The sequence below is a fragment of the Triticum dicoccoides genome, chromosome 1A (genome assembly GCF_002162155.2).
Source record: "Triticum dicoccoides isolate Atlit2015 ecotype Zavitan chromosome 1A, WEW_v2.0, whole genome shotgun sequence".
NCBI classification, from domain to species: Eukaryota; Viridiplantae; Streptophyta; class Magnoliopsida; order Poales; family Poaceae; genus Triticum; species Triticum dicoccoides.
The window spans coordinates 8,484,112-8,504,927 of NC_041380.1; the positions used below are offsets into that span (position 1 = coordinate 8,484,112).

The 20,816-nt window shown below is 44.8% G+C and overlaps 2 protein-coding genes across 8 annotated transcripts; one reads left to right on the forward strand and one right to left on the reverse strand.

The window, feature by feature from the left end:
* The first annotated feature begins 245 nt into the window (after positions 1–245).
* Positions 246–955, forward strand: LOC119358007. The gene has a single exon (XM_037624746.1). It carries the CDS (start codon positions 294–296, stop codon positions 846–848), a length of 555 nt encoding a protein of 184 aa, XP_037480643.1. The 5' UTR covers positions 246–293; the 3' UTR covers positions 849–955.
* A 360-nt stretch (positions 956–1,315) lies between these two features.
* Positions 1,316–11,385, reverse strand: LOC119357979 (putative disease resistance protein RGA4). Of its 7 annotated transcripts, XR_005172227.1 has the most exons (6): positions 10,557–11,385; positions 10,413–10,482; positions 10,218–10,302; positions 9,627–9,727; positions 8,539–8,679; positions 1,558–1,664 (listed from the first exon to the last, which is right to left on the reverse strand). XR_005172227.1 is itself a non-coding variant. In XM_037624729.1 (3 exons), the coding sequence occupies exons 2-3, from the start codon at positions 5,978–5,980 to the stop codon at positions 1,558–1,560; spliced, it is 4,287 nt and encodes a 1,428-aa protein (XP_037480626.1). In that variant the 5' UTR covers positions 5,981–6,017; positions 6,130–6,606; the 3' UTR covers positions 1,316–1,557. The 7 variants fall into 7 exon arrangements, 1 of the variants encoding a protein (XP_037480626.1); XR_005172229.1 differs by lacking the exon at positions 10,218–10,302 and having other exon boundaries at positions 10,413–10,620; positions 11,018–11,385; XR_005172228.1 differs by lacking the exon at positions 10,218–10,302.
* Positions 11,386–20,816: the final 9,431 nt, after the last annotated feature.

Genomic DNA, 20,816 nt, shown 5'->3' on the forward strand with positions numbered 1-20,816 from the left:
ACAAATTAACACCTGCTGGCTGCTGCCCATGAGACCCCCTGAAATCAATCACAGCATGCACATACATCATATAACCCCACAAGTGTTTTGTTTCACAGACGTGAGTATCACAACACCTTGTACAAACCCCACAAGTGTCCTCATTTTGTTAATGTAGAATCCCATGCAGAGCTTACTTATCCATTAATTCATTCTACTTTAACATGCATGAGACTTCTATTTGTTTGAACATCCTTCATTTTTCTACTAATCCTAGCTTTCCTTGTGATGCTGTTTCAGGATTCTTGTCTGCCATGGGTGACTACACAATCCGGATAAGCACCAGCTTGATCGAGCAGCTCGCGCGCGATGACGAGAAGCAGGTGAAGAGGAGGACCAGGAAACCCAAGCCTAGGAAGGTCGTGGAGCAACCAGAGGAGCCTCAGGACAATGGCAGGGAACTTCCAACTGAACCCAAGAGCAGCCCTGCCCCTGCCCCTGGGTGGTCGCTGCCGCCTCCCATGTACCTGCCAGTGACCCCTGCTCCTCCACAACCGTCTCCTGCAATCCAGGAGGTGGAAGCCATACGCACGGTGGTGGCGGAGAGCGAGAAGGTGCTGGAGAAGCTGCAGAAGAAGCAGGCGACGATGCGCGAGGAGCTCACCAAGAGGGCCAAGGAGCTGCATGACAAGGAGTTCAAGCTGCCCTACCAGAACCCCGCGCCGTGCACCGACGAGAGGGCGGGCTGCGCCGAGTGCTACAGGAGCAACGTGCAGGACCCGCTCAAGTGCGCCGAGGCGGTCAAGAGGTTCGAGGCTTGCGTTCGCATGGCGAGGCGGGGCGGTGCCACCATGGGAGCTGCTCAGTAGTAGCGCTGGAGGAGGGGCTGCGAGTCGGAGCTGAGTGAGCGAGGTGTCGAGCACACGATTTTGCTTCTGTCCGGATGATTGATTGAATAACCTGCCTGGTTTTTTGGTGAGACCTGAAACACCATCAGTTGTAGACCAAAAATTATGGAACCTTGTATAAATGTTGGGGTAAAAAAATTCATCTTGTTATTATTCCCCAGTCTTTTGGTGTACAAATTAAATATTGTATGGTGCAAGAAGCTATTCAGATACAACAACACTGGGCTACATGACAGGAATGGTGTACACACCCAAAGGGCCAGCAGGCAGCAGCAAACCAGATCAAGATGAGATGGGCTCGGCCTAGGATGTTGATTCAGAGATGCTCGACTCGACGCCAGGCAGTAGTCGACCTACACCGCAGGCCCCGACTGCGGCACGGTTCAGTTGTAGAAGCAATACAAGAAAATCAGGGATTAGGCCTATCATCATCCAAGAAAAGCCACAGTTGAAAAACTTTATTGAACAAGTTAAAGGCTAGTGTCTTCTCAGTTAACTAATGAACAAAGCAAAACAGATAGATACGTAGATAGCACACAGACACACATGTGACAATATTATCCTAACTTGTACTGAACCGAGGAGATTCGTTTGATTTGCATTACAAATATCTGAACTAGGTAGAGGCCAAAGCTCAACAAAGCCGATTGACCTGCCCTTTCTGCCTTGTTTACTCCTGCATGGACTGCCGGAGTTCCTTGGCTTCTCGACTGGCCTGCCTCCGCTCTTGAACCAGCCTTGGTATTTCATTCCATGTCTTCGGTTTAAACGCTCTTACTGCACATATCACAAATGACGTCAGAACAATAAAATAATGGAGAACAGACGTGCTGGCGTGGTAGATTTAATGGAATGGATGACTGCATCTGTTTGTTAAATGTGGCAAAGATAGAAGGACGTGCTGCAAGCATACCTTTATAGCAGGCATCTAGATTTTTGTGGTCGATGGTGCCCAGTTGCTGCTGCAGGCATCTAGGGAGCTTCTTTATAGCAGGGCAGCCTCTAATTTTAAAATACCAGAGAGAAATGTATATTTGCGGCTCATTCGGCAGGGATGCCAGGGTACTGCATCTTTCAAGATCAAGGATTTCCAGCGATGGGGGGTGCTCTCCCGACAGACACTCCAGCGATGTCAGCCCACTGTTGCCAATAATGTACAGTTCCTTGAGGGGTGCAGGCAGACGGAGAGGCCCACCCAACATACCAGCACAGTCCCGTATTACTAGAGATTCGAGATGGGGAGGAAGTAAATGCTCTCTTGCAGCTGTTGCTGTTGCTGCTGGTGGCTCTGGCATGATAGGACTTCTGCTTCTGGAGGTGGTGGCTTCAGGTTTCTGGAGCCCACCCAGCTGGCATGATAGGACTTGAATACTACTGCAGCCATCAATTTCTAAGGTCTTTAAGGACAGAGGAAGATTTAGAACCGCTTGTAAGCTTCCACATCGGACTAAACGTAGATCTTCTAGGCATGGACAGAAGTGATTCATGGGTGAGGATGACAACTCTAATACAGCTGCAGGCATGATTGCCTCACTGCTAGAAGATACTTGGACTAACTCTGCCATGCCTTGCTGCATGCCGAATATGGACTCAAGCTTAATGCACCGATCAATATCCATTTTCTTGAGAGATGCCGGGACGTTGAACATCTCTACTAAACTTGGGCATCTTTCTAAGCAAAGAGACTCCAGACCTCTCAGGTGTTCACTCCTTTCGGATGCCAATGGCTCAAGAGGAGCTTGTGCATATCCAGTCAGATTTTCGCAGTTTGTAATCACTAATGTCCTCAACGATACCAAGCTTTGGAACACATTCTCTGGCCAGTGGACGAGCACATCGCATCTACCAATTTCCAACTTTTCAAGGTGTACAAAATAGTCCCACGGCTCTAGTGCACCTGGTCCAAAGAATGAGTTGCAGCATCTTAGCACCATAACTGTAAGAGGGGATTTCTGGTTCCATTTCTCTTTGCTGTCCACAGGTACAATTGAAGTGCATTCAGCCTCTGATGTTGTTTCTCTGTGTTCTAGCCTCAGTGTCAGATTGGTCAATGAAGATAAATACCTGTCTACAAAATGGAACACCTCTTGCTTGCCATCTTCAATTACTAGTACACTGAGTTTTGGTGCTTCGGGTAAATCTACTAGCTTTGGGCATTTCTGAACTGATAGTGTCTCAAGCTGAGGAAACAATATCGGTTCTCCTTCGACAGCAGCATCCCATTTCTGAAAACTCCCCAAGTCTTCCAATGCAAGTACCTTTAGAGCAGGAAATGCTGACTGTACCAACCTATAACCTCCACTACAACTTTCATGAACCAGTGGTGCTTCACGCAATGGTACCAGCTTTCCACAATACCAAATAAACAAGTTCTCAAGCAGAGAAAATGGTGTGCATACCAGTCTATTACCTCCACGACTTGGTTCTCCAAGCAATGGTGCTTCAGGTAATGCTATCAGCTTTCCACAATGCCGAATAAACAACTTCTCAAGCAGAGGAAATATTATCTGTTCTTCGTGTCTCTCACTTATTTCCCACCATCTCTCAAAATCCAATAAATGCTCTAGTGTAAGCACCTTCAGTTTTGGAAACGTGAAGGATGTACCACAACTGAACAAAACCTGCAATCTTTCACAGCGAGAAAGATGGATCTCAACCATGTTTTGCAACATACCCATACACTTCCCTCCATATTTATATATCTTCAGAACCTGCAGCCCACCATGAGGTTCGAACTTGTCGAGCACCTTGCTGTCGCCAACCTCAGTCCATCTTAATGTCAGTTCACGGAGATCCTTCTTGTTTCCAAGATTCGCCACTTTTGCCTCTGCTTTTTTAACATTCTCTACCCGGCGTAGCTCTAGCTCATCACCAAGGTTTAAATGCTGCAGCTCTAGCTGACCACCAAGGTTTGCCACTTCTGCTTCTGCTTTTTCAACATTCTCTACCTGGCATAGCTCTAGCCGACCACCAATGTTTAGACCATGCAGCTCTCCAACATCAGCGCAATCAGGGCCAGGAACTCCTGCTACAAAAACTGTGAGTGTCTGCAGCTTAGTGAGATTTTCAAGTCCTGGAGGCATGCTCTTCAAGTTCCGACATCCATGAGTGTAGAGGTGGCAGAGGGAAGTCATATACTTCATTTGCCTTGGAAGTCGTTCAAGATAACGACAGTTGGAAAGGTCCAACACTTGCAGGTTATATAGAATACTTATATCCTCAGGAAGTGCTTCGATAATACTTTCTGAGAGATCAAGGTACCTCAGGTGATGCATATACTTTGGTTTGAATAGAAATGATTCTGTTCTCAGACAGAGCTTCAAGGCATGCAAAGAGCTATATTTTGATAGATGCTTCAATGAGCTTCGAATAGGACTATCGCATATCAGTGTTTGAATGGCAGGGGATTTTTTCTCCAGAGCATCATTCAAAATACCTTCTGTTTCTTCACATGACAAGAACAAATGCCGAGCAGTATCCGAAAGCCACTCAATTTGACTTGGTTCCTTAATTGCAATGACACATTCCTTTCCCATAACAGACATTGCAATATCATGCATAAGATCATGGATTTTGCATGTAGTTCTGAAACAATACTGTTGATTTTGCATGTCACCCTTAAATCCCTCTATGTCCAGAAAGAATGACCTTGATGCTAGCTCATTGAAAATATGTTTTCCAACGGATTCAAGACTAGCTTCCTCCTGTTCTGGGATAAAGCTATTTGCGACCCATAGTTGGATAAGCTTCTCCACATTAATCTTGTAATCCTTGGGAAATATGGCACAGAAAGCAAAGCACTGCTTCATGTGTGCTGGCAAATCATTGTAGCTAAGCTTGAGTATTGGCAAAATTCCAGTTTCGTCAGTGCAAATACTGCTTCTAGATGATACAGCCTTCCATTCTTGCACGCTGGTCTTGGTACGAAGTACAGATCCCAGTGCGGTAGCAGCTAAAGGAGATCCACGACATCTCTTCACAATCTCACCGACCATCTTGAGTAGCTCGGGAGGCTTTTTATTCTCTGAACTAAATGCTCTGTCTAAAATAATTTCCTTTATGAAGTTATCCTTCAAAGCATTGAGATTGTAGGTTCTATCTGTGCCCATAATTCCAGCAACTTGTTTATCACGGGTTGTTGTCAACACTGCACTACCTATGCCACCATGCTGAAGACAGACCTTCAGCCTTTCCCACTTATGGACCTCTCTGTTCCAGACATCATCCAATACAAGGAGATACCTCTGCCCGCTGACCAGTTTTTGAAGTCTATCCAGTGCTGGTTTGTCTGTATCATCATTTTTCTTGGGGGATGCTTCAACTATACTCTTAGCCACCGAATTCACATCGAAGATATCAGAGACGCAGACCCAGAGCTTCAACGGAAAATGCTTCTGAATTTCAGGTTCATTGTATATGAGTTGCGCTAATGTGGTCTTGCCAAGGCCCCCCATTCCAACAATGGGAACCACTGCGAGATCTGCATTGCTAGCTTCACCAAGTAGTATGTCAACAATATTATTCTTATCTTCATGTCTGGATCTGCTGGCAATTTCTTGCGGGTCGATGATGACATAATCTGTCTGCCTCCACTCCTTGGACGCCGGAGTCTGCCCTAACTGATTGGATACCAAGAATGTCTGCCTCAACCCAAAGTCATGCATCTCTGCAATCAGAACATTGATATCCTCCAGAATCCTGCAAAGCTTGCTACCCATTCTGTGACGGAACACAACACGGTTGTGAGTAGGGAAGAGTTTTATCACATCAAATCCAAGCTTTTTGTAGTGTCCATTCTTCCTGGCTTCACGGCGAAGTGCTTCGTATTTGAATTCATCAAAAACTTCATTTGCCTCATAGGCTACTCTCTTGAGCTCCTGGAGCCAGGCTTTCGCCCCTTCTCTGTTGGCCGTCGCCTGCTCCTCGGCGTCAGTGATGACGTCCAGGATGATAGGAAGTCTGCGTTTCAGAATCATGTGCTGCTTCTCCATTCCCTCCATCACATTGTACTGGTCGAGGAGATAGCTGGACGCCTTGTCCCTGAGCATGGCGACCAGTGGCCGGAGCGCCATGGTGACCACCAGCTCCGCCATTGGAACTCCCGGAAGAAACTCCTCCAACACAGGTGCACTGCAGAAATTAATGAAGAAGAGAATAGTGTGAGCAAGACATTTATATGTAGAGCTTGGGATCTGTTGTTGAACAATGACAAGTCAAAATCCAATCTTGCTGCCATAGTTACCTTCACGAGCTCGCCCCTGATCTGCACCCAGGACCAGAAACGCAGCAGCAGCGAGGAAGACGAGGCACGGAAGCAGGAGGCGACTCCGATGAAGTATGACTGTAGGCAGGTTTTACTCTGACGAATGGGAGTTGGGAGATTTTTGTGAGATGGTGAAGCTTTTGGATGGGTGGGGGTAGGATTCGGGGGAGCAGGAGCCAGCTTGATGGGGATTTTTGGAGGAGACGCGCTGTGGCTATGGCTTGTGAATTGTGAAAATGGAAGCCAGCGTGGTGGCCTGTGCTATGATACTCTTGCAGGCCAGTAGATGATCATTATTTGGCTGGCCTGTGTCCCTCTACAAAACGAGTTAGTGCATCACCTAACTATCTAGATAGCTGGCGCTTGAGAGTTCACTCACTGGGCCCTATTGAATGACAAGATAATGATGAGAAATCCTCACCAAAAAATGTGCATTTAGCTCTTCTTTAGTGGAAGAGCTCGTGCTATGAAGTAATTAGGAAATTTACGTTGGGATGGCGACTGAGTGAACATTTGTGGGCCTACCGAAGTAATCGTAGAAATAAGCTGGGAGCCATTAGCCCAAGACCAGCAGACCCAATTAAACAGCCAAACTGTCAAGTGTCATATTTTTGTACACAAATCCCCCATCCCCGGAGTTCAAATGAGCTTTGCAAAGAAGATCGGCTTATAACTAGCTAAAAATAAGAAGAATCTTGCTCCCTCCATTCCAAATTAATTGAAGTTCTACTATTGTCCTAAGTCAAACTTTTTTAGGTTTCATCAAGTCTGTAGGAAAATATATCAATATCTAGGATCATAAAAGATTTTTTTTTCGATAAAGGGTGTTCTTTACTAACCCATAAGCAGTTAGCATAATCTTTTCAATGGGAAATGGTATAGAAGAGCAGTAATACAAGTGTTTAGTGTAGACTGGAGAAGAGAATGGTGCGAGCAAGAGGTGCTTGCTTGTGACTTGTGAGGAAAATGGGAGGCAACGTGGTGGCATGTGCAGGGAGGAGGATCACCATTATTTGTGCAGTACAGAAGTAGCTGCTTGTTGAGAGTTAAGTCATTCAGCAGTGTTTGCAGGCAGCATCCTGTAGCACGGGTGCCCACACTCTTGTTGTAACCTCACCCCAGATTTACTTCCCAACAGGACCAAAGCATGCAGTGGCCCTGGCATAGGACAATGATTGTACCTCAGTTTAAAACACAAACTAGAATAGTTATCAATTCATCTTGGTGGATGTTGCCCCATTTGCTATCTTAAACATAAGCCACTCTTGAATATCCATCACCAAACTATCTAGCTAGCTGGCGCTTGAGAATTAACTCACTGGGTCTTGGCACATGTGGTCTGGCAAGTGTGAAAAGGAAAGACTTTGGTCTTGCAGCAGCACCACTACATTTGTACTGCAAAGCTGAGGCAACCTACACTACACATGTGGGGTAAACACTGCTCCTACTGACACGACCATGCAATGCAAGACCCCACACACCACATGTAATAAATCTTGATGTGAAGCCATGGAGAGCTGGCTACAAGTGGAAGTGCACCAATGCATGTGAGGCGAAACTTCAAGTGTGAAAAGGCAAGACTTGGGTCTTGGCTGTGCTGTGCAGAACCACTTGTGCTGCAAAGCTGACGCGCCATGTCGCATCTTGTAGCTCATACAGCCTACACTACGCTACACTACACAAGTGGGGTGGGGTGGAGTACTGCTCCGTGTGTGTCACGGGTGCCAAACACTGCTCCCACCGACACGACCATGCAATGCAAGACCCCACATGTCCTTGATTAATGTTTCATAGAGCATTCTGATCCAACAGCATCTGCGTACCACGCAATGGATTATATATTTAGCTTAAGTGGCAAGTGTTCCGCAAAATGACATGAGAACTTATATATTTAGCAACAGTGTTTTTATTGTGTCCATCAACTTTTTAAGAGGTCCGATGAAGAAGATTATACTACTCCTATATCCATCATCTTTTAATTATGCCCTACTCCGTGTGGTACTATTGGGTTATCGTGTCGAAAGGCACATGCAGCCCCACTTGTGCTGCCAAGCTGACACGCCATGATACTACAGCCTTCTGCTGCCTACACAAGCGCAGTGCCAAACACTGCTCCCACTGAGACGACCATACAATGCAAGATGTAACCCCACCCACATTTAACTCCAACAGAGTCTACAACATGCATTCCGGTCGATGCATAATGTTTCATTTAATTTAATGGCAAGTTAGTTAGCAAGGACTGAAAATGCAGGCTGGCTGGTTGGCATCACAGGAATATTACACTATAACCACTAGCGCAGGCCCAATATGTAGACATGGCAAAATGACTAGAACAAAAGCCAAAGTGATTTTCATCAAATGTAAAAAAAGGACTAGAATAACTACCAACTCATCTTGGCAGAAGTCATCTCTCTTTCCGAATATTATCTTGGATGCTCCCCATTCTCCGTCTTAAATATGGATGACTCTTGAGGTGCAACACCAGTAAGGAGAAGCGTAGGTGCTATGCTATGGTGAACATATTTGCTGAAATGAGTTTATCAGAATAAGTCAATTAAAGGAACTACTAGACAGACAGTACAAAAAAGCAACCAAGACAAGTTATATATGATCCTTGTTTTTCTAGCATTGAAGAACAGTAAACAATGAGTAAGTTAATGATCTGAGATGATAAAATGTGTCGTCTTGAGTCACACAATTTAAATTATTTTCTAGTAGCTATGACCATGAGAAAACTTGTTTGGGAAGAAAACTTGCTAGCAGTACCAGCGCATGAAAAGGTGTTCTAAAAGGAAAAAAAGAATGAAAGCTCACAAGTCACAAGTTAAAAATGTAATCAAAAGACCATCATGTTTTGTACGTAATCACACAATTAACAACAAATGGTAAGAAGACGATTCCAGCCAAGCTCCCACCCCCTCATCATGTTCAGTGGAAGTTCGGTCACCTACTGAGTTCCTGAACACGTTCTGCTACCTGGTGAATCAGAGGGCCAACACTGCCATCTACTTGACAGTCCTCAAACTGGTAGATAGCTATAGTGGGAAAATCCACAAATAGCACATATTTTGCTTCTATCATGCTAATCTCAAATATGGGCCAAGTGGGAGAAAGAGAGCAGACAATATGTCCATATCTCTATTGAACCAGAGCAAGCATATTACAGTGAGATAAGCATGCATAACAGATGATGGAAATTCTCTCAAAAACACAGATGGTGTAAACTGAATTAACAGACTCGACAAAAGGACACATGTCTTTCTATTTGTTATACAAAAAAATTTCATGAGAAATGCCAAAAAAAACACATAATTATCAATGACTAATTTACAAGGGTGAAAAATAAAAAAAACTGTCTGTAAACCCAAGAAAATCTCTTTTTTCACGCGAATAAATCCAATACAATGTGAGAACATCCTATCACAGGCATCTAAGAAAAATGGAAGCACACATAAAGGCGTTGGATAGCTTACTTCTTTGCTTTCAGAATCTGGTGAGAGAAGTTCTAGTGCATCAGCCACATCAACTTCCCACACTTGACTTTTCGATCAATTCAACTGCTTGTTTAGCTTTCCTGCACATTATCAATTACAAACTAGATCAAGGTAAATTTATCAGTTTTTGCCGTCTATAGGACCAGCTTTTGCGCACACACAAATATCCATTGAAATGCATGAAAGCATCATTTAGTTGCACAATTAACTAAAATGGAACTATCATGCTTGACGAACAGCATGATGCAGAAGGTGTTAACTAATAAGAATATTGGTCAGAAATAACAAAGGCCTAGTTGCGCTCTAGCCCTTCAAAATGAAACAGGAGAAATAACCAGTTTGATTGCTGGATAAGAATCAGGAAGAACAAAAATGAAGTGGGGCGCGTAAATTAGATCAATTTCCTTTGAAGCAAAAAAAATTGTCTTAGAGATGCAGCACTAGAAGATTGGCAGTTGAAGATTGCTGAATTTACAGCGAACTGAAAGAAATATCTCTGTATATTTATTTCTAAGAATAAAAGGCAGGCTATCCTAAATCGTACAGGTACAAACTGCCAGAAGGCACAACCTTTTTTAGAAGTTCCCAAGCATTGGCAGTTATACCGAAAAGACCATCTTTGTCAGGATGGAACTTTTATAGGTAACTTGTAATACTGTGATGTTATGATAAAAAATGAGAACAAGCAATTAGCTAAAATCAACAAAGGTAACTTTCTGTAACAACAAAGTTACTCGAGAAATGAAGCTAACATTTGTAGAATACCATTTTCCAGTGAGAAGATAACAAGTCCTAACGCCGGCTACTGCATCCATGATCCTGAATACCAATTTACCTGTGCAAGAAAAATGGATGGAACAAAGCCAATCACTTAATCTTGTCCAGTTGCAAGAGCTAGATATGGAGTACCTGGTGCAAGTCCATAGTTTACCAATTTGAGCAACCAGTCCAATTAAGAAACGATTTGAATAACCTAAAACACACATCACAAATTAGTCAAGATCTAACCTCTCTCCGACGCAAGTGTGTATTGAGAATATATAGAGACGAGTGTTCGAAATAATAAGTGACCAATGAGTAGGCACCGAACCTTTAAGCAGTTATGCTGTTTGTTGTTGCCTCGTATGCAACTCATGATTGTAAAGGAGATGTGGTCATGTATACAATGGTATGGTATATACGTGTTAGCTCTAAGCACGTAACTTATCTATATAGACATGAACCACAAAAAGGATCGAGTGAAATGTACGAAAGCATTGAGCATCATTTGGTTGCACAATTATATAAACTGGATCAACTGAACAGCGGGTTGAATATGGAAAGGGCATGATTCAACCCAAAGCGGAAAGATGCTAATTAGCAGTAATTACCATGGCGTATTTCGTCAACAACGCGCTCGGTGCCCTGGTAGATGACAAGCAACCACTACGTTTGCAGTATGAGATATGCCATTTCAGAAGAGACCACGGGGAATTTGTAACATGGAGCATGAAAAGAAGACCTCTCCCTGGGTTGTGGGTTCGAATCTGCAGAATTCAACAGAATCTGCAGACTAGGGAACAAATTCCCCAGCTTCTCACACTCCTTGTCCACAACAAACGAGCATCTCGAACCACTCTCGCTCGTTGTTAGGAGATGGTGGAGATTTGGGGGCAGGGGAGGGAGAGGGGAGTACCTTGAGCGGAGGCAGAGGGATGCGGAAGGTGAGGGCGAGGCTGATTCCGCAGCACAGGATGGAGCGGGAGTCTGACTTTTGGGCCTGGCATTATGATAAAAAAGGCACCTTTTCAGTACGGTCTGCATACCGTTTACTGGCGACTACAAAGCAACAGAGAACGGAATGGTTAGAGTATGTTCCGGGGCATTCAGATTCGGATGCAGATAAGAAGTCTTGGGGCAAACTCTGGAATTTGAGCATCCCACCGAAAATCAAAATTTTTGCTTGGCGGTTAGCCAGGACATCGATCCCCACCAGCGAGATGAGGCAGCAAAGGAAGATGACAGACTCCCCGGCTTGCCCACTCTACCAAGCGGCAGTGGATACGTGGAGACATTCTCTGTTTGATTGCCATATGTCACGTTGTGTCTGGGCTCTGGCTGACGAGGAATTGACAGAAGTAATGATCTCAACTGGTTACTGGATACTCTAAAAGAGCAGGAAGTTGTTCATATTTTGATCACAATGTGGGCCATATGGTGGGCGCGACGCCGTGCTATCCATGATGAGCAGTACCAAAGCCCCTTGAGCACCTCGGTTTTCATCAACAAATTTCTGTCCGATCTTGATTGCATGGCTGTGCACAAGTCACGCCTGAGAGATTTGCATGCAAAGCCAAAGGACCTGCATGTAACAGCGGGAAACTCGAGGACTAGAGCGACATCACCTGGTTGGCTTCCTCCAACCGATGAAGAAGCGAAGCTAAACGCTGATGGAGGCGTGTCCAGATCTGGTAGAAGGGGTGCAGCAGCTGTGGTCTGTCGTGACAGAGCGGGAGTTTTTCTTGGAGCCTCAGCCAGAGTTTTTGAGGGTCTCACGGATCCGTCCTCGTTGGAAGCACAATCATGCAATGAAGCCCTTGCTTTGGCGATGGATCTCAATCTCAACTCTATATGCGTGGCTTCGGATTGTGCTGCTGTTATTTCCATGATAGGCTCAGATGTTCCCTGCCAGTTTGCCTCAGTTTTTGAGTGAGATAAACCATAGGGCTAGATTTTTTTTCCTAATATCCGTTTTATTCATGAAAATAGGAAGCATAATTTCGAAGCGCATGCTCTTGCAAAAGCTGCGGTTTCTTTGTCTCCCGGGCGCCACCTGTGGCTTCTAAATACGCCCGATATCATTTGTATCCCTATGAACATCCAGATTTAATAAAGGTTACAAATGCTAAAAAAACAAGTTAAAGAGCAGATTCTTGAAAAAAGAACTAGTTAAAGAGCACCTTTGTAAAGGTCACCCACACCTTCTCAGGTTGCGACAAGTGGCAGACTACGCCATTTGACGCAACCTGGAGGTTCTTTCTTTTTACAAATTTGTTTATTTAAAATATTTTATCTCTTAAGCCATGAGTCCAAATCGTGAATCGTTTTTATTGTTGGATTTCTCTTGTCGAGGTCTTCAAGAATAGATCCCATGTTGATATGTTTTCACGAATATTTTTTCCATTAAAAATTTAGACGAAAAGACCGATCGAAAGCATGTTTTTTTCCTTTCCAAAAGAGACATGACTATGCCTCTCGTGGAAGCAAATCTATGCCTGTCACAGAAGAAGAAAAAACATGGTTTTTTTTCGTCTCCAAGAGGCACGAGGCAAATTCGTGCTTCTCACAGAAGAAGAAAAAACATGATTTTTTTTCGTCTCCGGAAGGCACGAGGCAAATTTGTGCCTCTTACAAAAATAAAACTGCGCGGAAGCAAATTCGTGCCTCTCACGAAAGAAAAGAAAAAAACGTATTTTTTCCTGTTTTCGAGAGGAATTACTATGACTCTCGCGGAAGGACAACGGTGCCTCTTACGGAAGCAAATTCGTGTCTCTCACAGAAGGAATATAAATATGCGTTTTTTGTTTTGAAAAGGCACGACACGGAAGGAAATCCGTGCCTCTCCGAAAGCAAAACCGTGCATCTCACGTTTTTTTTAAAAATTGTCCAAAACCTAAAATAGACCGAAGGAAAACCAAAAGGCTGAAAGAAAAAACAAAAACCATCTAAAAGGTCCAAAACGTGTACGGAATAATCAAAATAATAAAAATTAGAGGGAGCGCCTAGAGCGCGACACGTGAAGGCATCTCAAAGCGCGTCAACTGGTGCGCTTCCAACCCACCCCTATGCCCATTTGTTAGTATTATTTTCTAGATCGGCGAGCGTTCGGGCTTGGGCCTGGGCCGGCCACGATTTTGGTTTTGGGAACCTTCTAAGAGGTTCCAGCCAGTTTTTTTCAGTTTTTTTTTTGAGGATCCAGTTTTTTTCAGTTTTGAGAACCTTACCTTCTAGGAGGTTTCTGAAACTTTTTTCTTAGTTTTATTTCTTTTTTCCTATTTCTTCTTTTCTTCTCTCTCTTTTTCTTTTTTCCTTTTCTCAAGTGTTATTTTCGTCTTTTTTTGGTTTATTCTATCTACTTTTTATTTTTTTTCTTTTCTTCGTATTACTATTTCAAAATTTTGCAAACGTTCAAAATGTTTCAAATATCGTTTGCATTTAAGAAAATCTTCTATATTTTAGAAAATTGTTCGTGTTCTGCAAAAAATGTTCTAAGTTCAAAAAATGCTCAAGTTTCAAACAAAATGTTTATGTATTCACAAAATGTTCGGGTTTTCCAAGTTGTTCGAAAATTTGAAAACTACTCTCCATATTAAAATTGGTTAGTAAATTTGAAAAAAAAATTGTGCTTTTAAAAAACTCTCTTTAGAAAATTTATTCCAGCTTTCAAAGTTTGTTAACAAATTAAAAAATGATCAAAATATGTCATGATTTTTTTGCTTTTGCAAAAAAAATGATCATATTTAAAAAAAAATGAAGTTAACAAAGATGTTCGTGTTTTGTAAAAAATGCTCAAAGTTTTCAAAAAATGCCCAGTTTTCAAAAGTTTGTTCATGTATTTCATAAAATGTTAGCTATTCTCAAGAATTTCAAAAACGATTCTCCATTTCGAAATTTGTACTTAAAATTTTAAAAGTGTTCATCCTTCCAAAAATTGTTCTGTCAAAAATTTGTTTTTGTTTCCAGATTTTATTTAAAATTTCAAAAATGTTCAGGTATTTCAAAATGAGTTCACTATTTCAGAAAATTTCAAAATTTGTTCATAAGTTTAAAGAATTGTGTGTGATTTTTTCAAGAAGATTTAAGTTTGGTAGTTCCATAGTTCTTTTAGTTTCGCGCTGCATATCTGCCGCAAGAGCACTCTGGTCGTATTGACATTCCTCGAACGCACAACATCGCGTCTTCGTAGGTTCGGATAACAGGAATCGTGAACCATTGCAGAGCGATTTTTACACTCGCTCCGCTGCGCACCGCAATGGGTCGGCCCAAGTACACTGCCCCCATGTGCGGTTGGCCGACTAATTGCCGCAAAGAGCGGCATATAGGATGCTCCTGCGATTTGGGTTTGGGATTCAGAAATGAAAGAATGGGACTCGCTAGAGGGCCCCGCTGGCTGGTGCTCTAAGAGCAACTCTAGTAGACCCCGCATCCGCCCCCGACCCGTAAAATAACTGCCAAAATGCGGGTACGGGCCAAAAAACTGATACGTCCATTTTGCATCATGCTTTTATATCGATATTTATTGTATTATGGGCTATTATTACACATTATCACAATACTTATGCCTATTATCTCTTATTTTATAAGGTTTACATAAAGAGGGAGAATGCAGGCAGCTGGGATTCTGGGCTAGAAAAGGAGCAAATATTAGAGACCTATTCTGCACAACTCCAAAAGTCCTGAAACTTCACGGAAGATGTTTTCCAAATATATAAAAAATACTCAGCGGAAGAAACTCACCGGGGGGGGCACACCCTACCCACGAGGGTGGGGGCGCGCCCTACCCCCCAGGGCGCCCCCTACCTTGTGGGCCCCTTGGTGGCCCTCCGTTGGCCATCTTATGATATATGGAGTCTTTCGATGGAAAAAAAATCATAAGCCATCTTTTCGGACGAAACTCCGCCGCCACGAAGCGGAACCTTGGCGGAACCAATCTAGGGCTCTGGCGGAGCTGTTCTGCCGGGGAAACTTCCCTCCCGGAGGGGGAAATCATCGCCATCGTCATCACCAACGCTCCTCTCATCGGGAGAGGGCAATCTCCATCAACATCTTCACCAACACCATCTCATCTCAAAACCCTAGTTCATCTCTTGTATCCAATTGTTGTCTCCAAGTCCGGGATTGGTGCTAGTAGGTTGCTAGTAGTGTTAATTACTCCTTATAGTTGATGCTAGTTGGTTTAATTGGTGGAAGATCATATGTTCAGATCCTATATGCATATTAATACCCCTCTAATTATGAACATGTTTATGCTTTGTGAGTAGTTACTTTTGTTCCTAAGGACATGGGAGAAGTCTTGCTATTAGTAGTCATGTGAATTTGGTATTCGTTAGATATTTTGATGAGATGTATGTTGTCTCTCCTCTAGTGGTGTTATGTGAACGTCGACTACATGACACTTCATCATTGTTTGGGCCTAGAGGAAGGCATTGGGAAGTAATAAGTAGATGATGGGTTGCTAGAGTGACAGAAGCTTAAACCCTAGTTTATGCGTTGCTTCGTAAGGGGCTAATTTGGATCCATATGTTTCATGCTATGGTTAGGTTTACCTTAATACTTTTGTTGTAGTTCCGAGGCTTGCAATAGAGGTTAACACTAGTAGAAAAGGAGGCAATGATCCAGGCCGGGTCAGCCCATTAGTCCCGGTTCAGTCTAGAACCGGGACCCAGGGGGCATTGGACCCGGTTCGTGAGCCCAGGGGGGCGGCCGGGCCACGTGGGCCATTGGTCCCGGTTCGTCTGGACCTTTTGGTCCCGGTTGGTGGGACGAACCGGGACCAATGGCCTCGCTCCTGGCCCACCACCATTGGTCCCGGTTGGTGGCTTGAACCGGGACCAAAGGCTCCCCTTTAGTCCCGGTTCATGCCACCAACCGGGACCAATGAGATGCCTATATATACCCCCCTCGCGTAAGAGCAGAGCACACTGCTCTGTTTTTTCTGGCCGAGGGGGAGAGGGCTTGGTGGTGCTCTAGCTCACCTCCTATGCACACAAGGTGTTCGATGGAATGCCCGAGCCATACTACTTAAGCTTTCTCCTCTCCAATCTCGACCTTCAAGCTCCATTTTCCTCAATATTTGTCTAGGTTTAGCGATCCGTCACGCCCCGTCCCCGTCTTCACCACCGTCGATCACCCGCGCCGAGCTCATCGCCGGCACCACCGTGGTGAGCCTCTTGTTCTTATCTTCTTTTTGAAAGGAAAAAATATTCTTACTTGTATGTTTACATAGATACTTGTATTATTTTCTTACTTTTATTATTGCATCTTATATAGTGCGATGGTTTTGGTATCCGCCCCCGTCGGCCCTCGTCCTGTCTATGATTCGGATGTGGTATCTCTACTCCTAATGGACGAATTGGTTGAATAGTCCTCCCCACTTTCAACCGGTTTATTTTCAACCGGTTTTTCTTCGTCCCACCTCCCATCAGCCCCTCCCACCGGTTTTTCTCTTTTCTCGTCTGACCGGCAATACCCAGCGTATTTATGGTAATCAATCATAATTCAGATAGTCCACGTATAGTAATAAATCAATCCAGGTATGGTAAGGTCATAACTCAGGAAATTTTGAATATGGTAATTATATGGTAATAAATTTAAATTACCCCAAAGGCAATCAATCCAGGTATCGTAAGGCCATAACTCGGGAAATACCGAATATGGTAATAAATTTAAATTACCACCAGGTATGGTAAGGCTATCCACGTATAGTAATAAATCATATAGTAATAAATCATAATTAATCCACGTATAGTAATAAATCAATCCAGGTATGGTAAGGTCATAACTCAGAAAATTTTGAATATGGTAATTATATGGTAATAAATTTAAATTACCCCAAAGGCTATCAATCCAGGTATGGTAAGACCATAACTCGGGAAATATCGAATATGGTAATAAATTTAAATTACCACCAGGTATGGTAAGGCTATCCACGTATAGTAATAAATCATATAGTAATAAATCATAATTAATCCACGTATAGTAATAAATCAATCCAGGTATGGTAAGGTCATAACTCAGGAAATTTTGAATATGGTAATTATAGGGTAATAAATTTAAATTACCCCAAAGGCTATCAATCCAGGTATGGTAAGGCCATAACTCGGGAAATATCGAATATGGTAATAAATTTAAATTACCACCGGGTATGGTAAGGCTATCGATCCAGGTGTGGCACGCCCTCACCTGATCACCTATCACAATCTCCAGCCCCACGCACGCACCAAAGAACCCACCCGGCACCAAACGCAGCTCCTCTCGATCCCCTCGAGTAAACGCCGCCGCCGTCGTGCGATCTTCCTGACACAGACGCCGTCGCCGCCTCCTTCCCACCTATGGCGTCCCCCACGTCCATGGTGACGGCGCTCGCGTCCTACACTGACCCTCCGCCTCATATAGGTTGGTCGTTGATGGAGTGGGATGTGCCGCTGCGGTTTGGGGAGGCGCAATCACGATCTGGTTGGGATCTCAGTGTGGACTCGTTCTCTGCGATGAAGGATGGCGCTGCCTCCCTGGCAAATGGGATCGGAGGAAGGGGCTCTACGTCGTGAATGTCGGCGAGGCAGCGGCCGAAGGCGAGCCCGACGGTGAGCACGGGTGTTCGTCCCATGAAATAGGCGGCCACGGAGGGCGGATCTGAGGCCACCCCATCGCCAGTGGCCCTTCCTCCCATCGCTCATCGCCTCCATTCTCTCTCTCCTCTAAATCTTTGTCGCCCCTGCCTGATTCTGGCCGACGCCATCCGGCTCTCGCATCGACCACCACCAGCACGGCTGCGGACGAGGCGCAACTGCAGACGCCGCCGCCGCCATCCTCATCCACCTCCTCCACCATCCTTCCCAGCCGTCGTCGGGAGCACCCACCATCTGCGCTCTAGCCCACCCGCTCCCTCATATCCCCTCCCCCTGCCTGCCAACCCCGTGATCCATTGCACAGATGGCAGGTACTACAGCGACCTCCTCCCCAGCGGATCCGGCCTCCTCCCATGGAGATCCATCCTGGGCACCGCCTTATTCTCATGCGTGCACGTCTATATCAACGTCTCATTCCACCTCACCTGAGCCTTTACCTTCCCACCTCTGCTTCAGATCCACATCACTTTGCAAGGTATGTGCTTGATTGTTCTGAACTGGATCGATGGATTGTGCAAGGTACTTTGGGTGTCGTCATTGACGGCAATTGTCACGCCATGCTACCATCGGAGGGGTCCCTCATCGATGATTAGGGTCTTCCGAACTGCACGAGCTCCATTGAGAAGAATGTTTTTAATTCTGGTTTTGCCTACATGCTTTCTTTGCCTGTATCTACTTAGCTAATGTCTTCTTATAGATAGTAGCTGCTGAAGTGGTGATCAAAGTTGTTCACTATAAGGAAACAACCATGATAACAAAAGTGTATATTCCCTGACCTTTGACCTGAAGTACTTTTTCATTAGAAACTTGCAACAGCCAGGCATTGAAATTAGCAACAGCTTCGTACGTACTGAACTAATTTGCAGCAACACGTACTGAACTAAGTTAGGTTATGCTCATCGTTCCAACATGCTTAGTGATAACCACCTAGCAAGCTTATCAAACATGAAAAAATTGAAGCGCTACTGCTAATCGTACTATTCTGAGTGAGACGGACTTGCCCCAGGCCTGCCTTAGCTCGCCTCTTCTCGAGCCGAGCCAAGCCGAGTCCAGTAGTCAGTCGAGCTAGAGATTGGGGCTCGGCCGAGCTCGCCTCTTGCTCGGTGCAGCTCGGAGGCTCGGCAAGCCTAACAACAACTAGTCGTTGCCATGTGGGTCCACCATCTGGAGGACGCGGAACGGCAGTGGAGGATGGCACCTGGCATCATGTGGGCGTTCGCCGCCGCAGGAGCGAGTGGATTCACTCCGCCTTTGCATGGGATCTTGAGGTGGTCATCTCCGTTTCCGACGACCGCAGGGCGTAAGGAGAACTTGTAGGAAGTCGTCAACTCCATTGGGCGCGGGAGCGTTGCGGTGAGCAGGAAGAGAACGCCGACGAGCGTGGCCTCGGCCTAGTGGTTTGTCTGCGTGTGAGAAGCCGTGCTGGAGGCCAGGATGCAAAGCTCGCGCCGACATAGGGTCTTGGGGAGGAAGGAGGGGAGGGAAGGGAGGAGCAAAGGGGAGCGGTGGTGTGCTATCAACGACTCCCGGGCAGGCGCAAGGTTTCGGATTTCGTTTTGCAAAATTTACCGGGCATGGGCGAAATTTGGTTTTTCGGATTTATTTCGGAAAATATCGGACGAAAATGACGAATCAAAATTTTAAATTTAAAGGAAAATTGATACAATTATGCCCATATTTGAAAGAAACCGGTGGGAAAACCATACAATCCTCACATCAAAACATTATACACCAGATTTGAGCATTATATCCTAGCGATTTGATTCCCGTCTATCTCTCTTGTCATTTCGCTGGGCTAGATGGGCTAAATTGTGGTGTGTGTTGTTCAATGTGCCTTCCCTAGGCTGCTGCGAGCTTTTAGCGCGCGAGTCGGACCTAGCCGAGCCTGGCTCAGCTTGAGGTCGAAAAAAGCCCAAAAGTACAGCTCGGCTCGGGTTTTTACTAGACGGGGCGAGCCTAGCTTGGGCCGAGTTGCAGCGAGCGCGAGCCGAGCCCAAAAGCTGGAGCTGAGCTTCCGGTATTAATAGCAATGGCCATGAATGCCCAATCAACAGCCCCACTGGTTGCACTTCCTGCGTCCTAGGATTAACGGCCGGCCAGCCAAAGACCAGCGTCGTAGCGCCCCGAGCAAACCATAATCCACAGCAGCAGAGTACGAACGAGTGAGGCCCCGCCACCAAATCAATCGATGGGAGATTAGTACTCCCTCCGCAAAGAAATATAAAAGCGTTTAGTTCACTATTTTAATGATCTGAACGCTCTTATATTTCTTTACAGAGGGAGTACATGTTAACCAATCATTCATGGAAGTCCACCAAGTGATGGATCGATCCGCACATGCATCACCAGAGTACCAGCTAAACGTACTGCCACCCCAGTCACATCCGTTGCTTCCTCTCATGTGCTTGGTCCATAGGATCGATGAAGTTCCCGACAGATGCTGGTCAGAAACTAGCTGTGTTGTCGATCCCATCCATCGATGCTTACGAACGACTAGGGTGCCAGATATTTTAACGAGATTCCTAGGACCTCCATTAGACGCAGGACATGCCATGCTAATCTGAAAAGTAAAGCATGATGTTAGAGCATGGTAGCCAGGAACTCGTTGTATGAAGTTGTCATGTCACTTATGGCTAATCTAATAGCCCATTTTAGCCATACTAGTATGGCATATAGTTAATACATGGCTATCTTTTTCTCTCACAAAGCTTGTTGGGTCTTCTGCTACAGTTGGTTGTAAGCTGGTACCCGGCTTCTCTTTTCTTCTTCAACTAAACAAATT